At 43.6% G+C, this 9,014-nt stretch overlaps 1 protein-coding gene across 1 annotated transcript in view; it reads left to right on the forward strand.

The window, feature by feature from the left end:
• The window catches only part of LOC311236677 (ankyrin repeat and LEM domain-containing protein 2-like), a 79,090-nt gene extending 70,385 nt beyond the window's left edge, over window positions 1-8,705 (forward strand). The window contains exon 15 of the mRNA XM_084324393.1: window positions 7,892-8,705. Coding sequence (XP_084180519.1) covers window positions 7,892-8,078 — 187 coding nt within the window. The 3' untranslated portion in view covers window positions 8,079-8,705. The remainder of the gene's footprint in view (window positions 1-7,891) is intronic.
• Window positions 8,706-9,014: the final 309 nt, after the last annotated feature.

A 9,014-nucleotide genomic window follows, 5' to 3' on the forward strand; every position in this document is an offset into this window, starting at 1 on the left:
CAAATTAAATATCGAATTGAAAGGGGTATGGTCGGATGCTGAGGGGCGCATAACTATAGCTAGGATTATACACAATAACAGGAAAATTGCATTGGCAGCGGTATATGCCCCGAATTTGTACGAAGTGGGTTTCTTCACTTCACTAACAGGAGAAATGTTAAACCATCCCGAGTACTCATATATAATAGGTGCGGATTTTAATGCCATTTGGAACCCAAGGATGGACAAAACTTACCTTTCCTTCTCCAGCGAACAAAAGAATTCATCTAAAGCATTAAAAGATTGGTCGAAATCAACAGGAGTAACTGATTTATGGCGTTCACTTAACCCCATGACCCGCAAGTACTCCTGTCGTTCGGCGAGACACAACACACTATCCAGAATTGATTACGTCTTTGCATCCCCGAGAATATTTGATAAATATGAAGTGGAAATGACACCCAATGCGCTGTCAGATCACTGCTACTTAATCCTGAAAGCAACATTTGGTACACTATCTACCCGGGCCCCAAGATGGCGTTTTAATTCGATGCTGCTTAACAACAAGGAATTCATTACACAAATTAAAGAAGCTCTCACAGTATTCCTACGGGATAATGCTAACTCGGTGCAAGATCCCAGAATATTATGGATGTCGGTAAAGAATATGATCAAGGATTTCTCGGATAGATTTACCTCCATATTGCGCAAAAATCAAAACACAAAACTGTCTGAAATGGAAACGCTTTACTCAACGCTTTTTAATTCTTTAAAATACAACAACTCTACTAGACTAGATAACCAAGTTAACATTCTAAAGACAGAGATCAAAGCAATGTACAGACAAAAATCGGAATTGCAAATACGCAGCACTAGACAACAGCAGTACTTCCAAGGTTCTAAACCTAGTCACCTATTAGCCATGCGACTAAGAATTAATGCAAAATTTGCAGATATAACTGCCATTAGGAAACAACAAGCTCTAGTAACAGAACCCAAAATAATAAACGATACATTCAAAGAATTCTACTCCGATTTATATAACTCAGAAACGACCTTTGATCAAGACAAATTAGACACATATCTTAATCAAATTACTTTCCCTAAACTTACGGAGGAAGACGCTAAACAGTTAGAAGTACCGATCACATTAGAAGAACTCAAGAAGGCCATATCCGGAATGAAAAACGGCAAAGCTCCGGGAATTGACGGTATCCCATCAGAAATGTACATTTCTTGCTGGGACATATTTGGACCCTTATTACTAAATATGATCTTATACTCAGTCAAAGAGGGAAGCTTCATTGAACACCAAAATACCGCACTCATTTCAGTTCTTCACAAAAAAGACAAAGACCCCACTGAGTGCGGTAGTTACCGTCCTTTAAGCCTCCTCGGAACCGATGTCAAACTGTACTCTAAGATATTAGCCATCAGATTGCAAAAGCATATGACGTCTTTAGTTCATCCGGACCAAACAGGCTTCATAAAAGGTCGCCTGATCAATGATAACATAAGGCGAATACTGCACGTACTAGATACAGACAAAGAGGACATCACACCTAAGGCGATACTATCCCTGGATGCTATGAAAGCATTTGACAGGTTGGAATGGTCGTTTCTATGGGCAGTATTGGAAAGGATGGGGTTAGGAAAAGGTTTCATTGATATGATTAAAGTACTATACAAGGACCCATCGGCCAGGATTACAACAGGCACATTCATCTCCGATATCTTTCCGGTATCACGCTCAGCCAGACAAGGTTGCCCTCTTAGTCCCGGACTATTCGATCTATCATTAGAACCTTTAGCACAATTTATAAGACAATCCCAACAAATAGAACCAATAGTAATCAAGGGCACACATCATAAAATTAGTTTATATGCGGACGACGTAATATTGTTCATGCAAAACCCCAACAACACATTGCCGCTTATACTCAAGTTGATAGAGAACTTTGGTGATTTATCGGGATTTAAAATAAATTGGCCTAAGTCGGCTTTTCTTCCGCTTAACACCAGTGCAAAAAAAGAGACAACCCTCCCAGGTGCGATACCCATGGTCAAACATTTCAGATGCTTGGGTGTGGAAATATTTCCCACCATAAGACAAACGGTGAAGCACAATTACACAAAAATACAGAACAAAATCAAAGACGACCTAGACAGGTGGGCAAAACTTAAAAACTCAGTACAGGCAAGGGTATCAATAGTTAAGATGGATGTATTACCAAGAATCAATTTCTTCAGCTCAATGCTTCCGTTACCTCCTCCAGAGGGCTACTGGAAAAGATTACAAACCTCCACATACAAATTTATTTGGAATAACAAACCACCTCGCATAAAAAGATCCACCGCACAGAGAAATAAAGCAGACGGTGGCATGGCAGTCCCAGATTTTTTACAATATTTTAATGCCTTCACATTAAGACCATTGAAGAAGATATGGTTTGACCCCGAGGCTTTGGTATCTTGGAGAAAATTAGAAGAAAACATAGTAGCCCCACAGAGATTGAAAGACATAGCATACACTAAACTTTCAATCAAGCATTGTGAGCGAGAATTTGGCCCAATAATTACCCATGCAATCAGGACATGGCGGGAAACACAAAGGAAATTTCCTAACCCTCAAGTATGGCATAATCACACTCCCATATTCAATAACAATGCTCTCTTAATGGGAAAACGACCTATAAGATTCCCTATATGGGAAGAGAGAGGCATACACTCATTAGGGGATATTTTTAATAACAAGGGCCTCTGTAGTTATGTCGAAATATGCATAAAGTTTAACCTCACCGAGTCCACATGGCTTTTTTACATACAGTTACGACTTTGTATGAGATCTCACGCTGTTCCATTACACATACCAATTGAACACCACAGATACCACACATTTTTCTATGAAAGAGATACATTGGGAGGTTTTGTATCAGGTTTTTATTATCAATTACTAACGTCCTCGTATGAAACCCTTCAACTAGACAATGTCTGGAGGAGGGATATACCAGACCTGGAAAATGACTTTGATTGGCAAGGAGCCTGGGCAAATGTCCGACTTACATCAAGGAACCCGGATCATCAACAAATCAATCTGAACTATATTCACAGGACATACTTGACTCCTATAAGGCTGTGCAAAATGGGGCTTATACAAGACTCCAAATGCTCCCAATGTACAAATGGGGACGAAGGAACATTTATGCACATGTATTGGGACTGCCCACCAGTTAAGGCATTCTGGAAAGATGTGTCCCAACAATTATCAATACTCGTATTTTGGAATATACCTGTACACCCCGCGGTATTGCTATTGAATGATGTTTTCTCAAGTTCTCAAGTTCAAGTTCTTTAATAGTTGTCATACAGAAGTACAGAATACTTTCATACAAAATGCTTCTTACTGTTACGCTCCAGAGACTGTGCTAGACAAGATAGTATCAAATAACATAATAACATAATATAGCATGAATTTAGAAGAAGAAAATGAGGTCACAGTTGTTCGGTATAGACATATGTACAATGTTCTGAGTTACCATATAATATACAATACACAATACTATGCAGTGTACTAATGTACAGTACTATCTAGTGCAAAGCAGAAATGGGATGAGGTACAATTTTAGGTACAATTTACAGTAAGGTGTACGAGTTGTAGTGCAATCCTTCATCCATAAATATAAAGTGTGGGGAGTGGGTGCTACAGTGTGTTTGTTTAAAGTGGGTGTGTGCTATAAAGTGTGTGTAGTGGGTGCTACAGTGTGTTTGTTTAAAGTGAGTGTGTGCGTGTGGATGTGTGTGCTATGTGTGTTTGGTGGTTGTTGTTGTGTAGTGTTCATTCATTGTTCGTTTAGCAGCCTGATGGCCTGGGGATAGAAGCTACTTCTGAGTCTTTCTGTGCTCGCCTTGAGACTCCTGTATCGCTTGCCTGACGGCAGCAGTTCAAAGAGGCAGTTGTTCGGGTGGCTCGAGTCCTTAATAATTCTCTTAGCCTTCCCCTTGCAACGCTTGTAGTAAATGTTCTGGAGGGTGGGGAGCCCCCCTCCAATTGTGCGTTCGGCTGAACGTGTCACTCTTTGTAGTCTGCTTTGGTCTTTTGCAGTGCTATTCCCAAACCAGGAGGTGATGTTGCCGGTCAAGATGCTCTCTATTGTACATGAGTAGAAGTTCTTAAGGATCTTCTGGCTGACTTGGAACTTCCTTAGGCGCCTGAGGAAGTAGAGGCGTTGTCGTGCCTTCTTCACCACACTGTTAATGTGTATGGTCCATGTCAAGTCCTCGGATATGTGGGCTCCGAGGTACTTGAAGCTGTTGACTCTCTCAACCGGTGCCCCGTCGATGCTGAGGGGGCTGTAGTCCTTGACCCCCGACCTCCTGAAGTCCACAATCATCTCCTTTGTTTTGCTGACGTTCAGGGAGAGGCTGTTTTCCTGGCACCATCCCGCCAGGACCTTGACCTCTTCCAGGTAGGCCCTCTCGTCGTTGGCAGAGATCAGGCCCACCACCACTGTGTCGTCAGCAAATTTGACGATTGTATTGCTACTCCGCTGAGCCACACAGTCGTGTGTGTACAGAGAGTAGAGGAGGGGACTCAGAACACAGCCCTGGGGGGCCCCTATGTTGAGGGTGATGGATGAGGAGGTGCAGTTGCCTGCTCTCACCACCTGGGGTCTGCCAGTCAGGAAGTCCAAGACCCACTGGCAGAGGTCATAGCCCAAGCCCAGGTCCCTGAGCTTGGCTATGAGTATGGAGGGGACTATGGTATTGAATGCCGAGCTGTAGTCGATGAATAGCATTCTCACATAGTTCCCCTGCCTCTTGTCCAGGTGTGATGCTGCTGTGTGCAGCACATGGGATATGGCGTCCTCCGTGGACCTGTTGGGGCGGTATGCAAATTGCAGGGGGTCCATGTTGATGGGGAGGGAGGAGCAGATGTAGCCCTTTACTAGCTTCTCAAAGCACTTCATGGCTATGGAGGTGAGAGCTACAGGGCGGTAGTCGTTGAGGCAAGCAGGCTTGGATTTTTTGGGTACAGGGATAATAGTGGACTTCTTCAGGCAGGTGGGGATGACAGCCTGTTCTAAGGACAGGTTAAATATGTCAGTGAATACTGGGGCCAGTTGGTCGGCACAGACTTTTAGGACGCGGCCGGGGATGCCGTCCGGACCTGCTGCCTTCCTGATATTCACTTTTTTAAAGGTCCGCCTCACCTCATGCTCTGTTACCCTGAACACTGCGCCTCCATCAGCAGCCGACCCCCCCCCCCCCATTGCCGAGGCTTGTGAGCTGGTGTTGTTATTACCAGCATCAAACCTCGCATTTTTGAGTTTGCAGTGAATCCACAACTAAAAAGATTGGTTTTATCGGGTATCACAGTAGCTAAAAAACTGATCGCATCACGTTGGTTTCAACCGGAAAAAATTTGCCGGAAAGTGTGGTTTCTTACATATCTCGATGTGATATATCAAGAAATATCTACAGCAAGAATTCTGGGGCTCAATGAATCCAAAATGTCAATGTGGTTAGAAGTGGTGGAGAGAATAAAAGCTAGCCTATAATGGTAGTGTCTGGTTAGGAGTGAGGGATAATGGAGGTACTATCTAAGAGGGGGTCCGGGAGGGGGGGGTTTGAGCTGGAGCATATATGTGTAGGGTTTTAGAAAATAGGTATTAGGGGTATATTATATACTAACATTTATATAATTGTAACTTCGCTGGATATACACTGTATACGGTTAAAATGTTATTATTGACTATTTTTGTTTTATCCTGATTCTGTACTTGCATATATTTTAACCACCTTTACTGAAAGTTTCATTATACATTGTGTGTTGAGTACTGACTTTTAATAAGTTTTGTTTTGCAATAATAAAAAAAATTAAAAAAAAAAAAAAAAAAAAAAGGTCCACGCACGAATAACATGCACGCGCGAATCAAAAAAGCTTATCAAACGCCGACGTCACAACAGGACAACAGGTGCATATTAATGAGCCGAATCTAAAAGCTTATCAGACGCTAGCACCTAGCACGGCCGTGACGTCACTTCAGGAAACGTATGCCTTATGTCCGTCCGGGTCATAGTACTAGATCAATGGTGGCTCACTCGGTGCATCACAGTTAGCCTATATCTCCGCCGTCCCTGCTACACTCACTGACGTTAGCCTATAGCCCGCCGTCCCTGCGGGTGGTTCTCTCCTCTTTGTGTGCCCCCGTCCCCGCGGAGGAGCTTGTGGACTCGACAACAGCGGCGGCCGCAGGGCGCCGGAGCCCGCAGCGCTAGTTAGCTCATAGCTATCGTGTAACACTAGCCTTTACGGGCTCGAGCACCCTACGGCTGCCGCCGCCGTCGCATCCATGGGCCCCCCGGCAGGGCACCCGTGGGGACGGGGTGTACAGAGAGGAGAGAACCATTTTGTGTCGGCCGTTCATGCCGGCCAGCGAGCCGGATGTCGGGATATGTTGTTAGCACAATAGCTACCAAGCTAAGCTATGTTATCTACTAACGTTATAAACACAATATGTGTACAACAACACAATGATTTACATTATTACAAATATGGTAACGTGGTTGTGGCTTTTACAAATAGTGGTTAGCTTTAGAGATGGATGGATGGCTATAATCACGGAGCAATAGTGAGGTGAAACAGATACATTTTCATTCGGCTAGTAGCAAGCATATATCTATGGTAGCAAGGCTCTCTGCCTGCCACTAGCTGTGTGACTCTCAGCGCCCCCTGGTGAGCCCCCTGGTGCCCTGCACCTGTTGTGACGATCATTTCGATTACACACGCACGTTATGAACCATTGATTAAAATATGCACGTGCGTGGTGATTGTGTTGGGCAGACAAAATGTTTGATAAAAACGCTAAAACTGGGTCAATTTCAATACTTTTTTTCCCCCTTCTTCATGAAAGCCACTGTTGGCCTAGTCCACATTGTTTATTGAACAAAAATACAACGTGGAGGTTGACCTTTAAAGATCCGCTCCAGATGTATTTTAAACCCTTAACCCGGATTTATTTCACGTCATAAATAGATCAATACAGTCCGTATTAAGTAATGTTGCATTTCTTTTTCAAATGTAGCCAAGAGTAAAGACCCTAACACTATCAAAACAGCAGTCAAAGTGTATATTTTCAACACTACGTTTGTTTACCAATGATTTTAAGTGTTATTAGCTAAATGAGCTTATAGAAATCTCTGCACATTGCATCGGAAACCGGATGATTTAGACATGAGGAAATGACGGCATCATGAAATCGTTGTAGTCCTAAGAAAGAGGAGACCCAGGGCTTTCGATGGACGTAGACATTTCATAAAACTACACTACCCAGCTGTCAAAGCTGCAGCCGGCTGACGTGAAAAAAAATATTGACGTGATTTTCGTGATTATATCTCACGGGTCGAACAAACCTGAACGCTATTGCCATAAAATCCAACGCAGTGTTTCCCCTGAAAAAAGATTCAACAGCGGTGCTGTGCTGCGCGCTCGCTGCCGGAATCCATATTAGCGCACGCTGCCGGAGAAATAACTTAAAACTACCTTAGAATTGTTCGAGATTATTCATGTTCATGGAGTCATGTGCGTGTGAATCTGCTAGGATGTTTTTGGTGTGTCCGCTGACACTAGAAGTGCTCTGGAGGCCCAGGTAGCTGCATATTTGTACACTGCAAAAAATGAAATCTTATCAAATGAAAATATCTTGTATTTGGTACAATAAGTCCAATATTGAGTAGAATTATCTTGAATTATCTTATTCCACTGGCAGATAATTAAAGGTTATTTCAAGTTTTTTTTCTTGATTTTGGTCAATTTAATCTTGTTTTCTATATTTTTTAACCTTTGGAATGGACCCCAGATCAATCCATGCCAGAGTGTGTCTCATCCATGTCTCTGTCCTGTGTCTTTCAGCTGGCCCAGTCCTGTGCAGAAGAAGAGACCGACGGAGACACAGGGTTCATTATCACCCAGCGGGCTCTCCTCTCCATCATGGAGTCCCAGATCCGGTAGCCTTCTCAGCCCAGGCACTCTCGGCCACGGCCAGGGAGCGTACACCAATCACATCCTCTGTAGGACCCTGTTCAAGTCCCCTAAATGATAGGACCACATCGGGAAATGGAATGGTATCCAGCAGTTAAATCTGGTAAATTTTGACAGTGTGTACGTTTGTCTCCTACTGGCCACTAGCAGGAGAGACGTGGTGATTGTTTGATTTTTTTTTTTTTTTTTAATCCACTTTTTCTCCTTATTTTTCTATTTTTCTCCCATCCCAATTTCGCCTCGCCAATTCTCCCTTCAATTCTCCCCTCCCCTGTCTCGAACGTTGCTAGACTATGCCTCCCACTGGTCGGCTGCAGTGAGGACCAAGCCTTGCATCACGTGTCCCCTCCGGTACACGAGGAGGCAGCTGTCGCATCTTTTCACCTGTCGCACCTTTCAACCTTACACCTCAGTGGCGAGGAGTAACGCGTGGGAGGCGTCACGCTGCCCCCGATACTTCCTGATTCTGCTGTACAGGCGCACCAACCGACCTGTAGGAGTCGCTGTCCACAACGTCCAATCCCCACCCACCGGCTTTCCCACCCTCTAACACTGCCAATTGTGTTAGTATGACGACTGGTCAAGCCGGTAGCTGGGCTCGATACCAGCATATCCTGCGTTAGTGGCGAGCGCCTTGCCCACTGCGCCACTCAGCCGCCCTATTGTTTGATATTCTTGTGTTTGACGTGACAACACAGGTATTACTGGTGACACCGGACCTTTTACAAAATTACGGTAACTTCTTTCTCTCCTCCGTGTGAAGTTAAATCTACTCTAAAAGTGAAAGCTATTACCGTAATTTTCACACTATAAGCCGCAGGTGTTTTAATGTTTAATTACCATATGTAATTAGCATTGGGACACAATACTGTCGGACAAATAACAAGAATTAAGTCATTTACAAGTTGTATTAAGTTTAGCAAATAAGGGAACAGATAAATAACATTTCAATGCAGTCAAAAAAGCAATATTTCGATTTTTACATTTTCGGGTT

This window comes from Notolepis coatsorum, assembly GCF_963971535.1.
Source record: "Notolepis coatsorum genome assembly, chromosome: 11".
NCBI lineage: Eukaryota > Metazoa > Chordata > Actinopteri > Aulopiformes > Paralepididae > Notolepis > Notolepis coatsorum.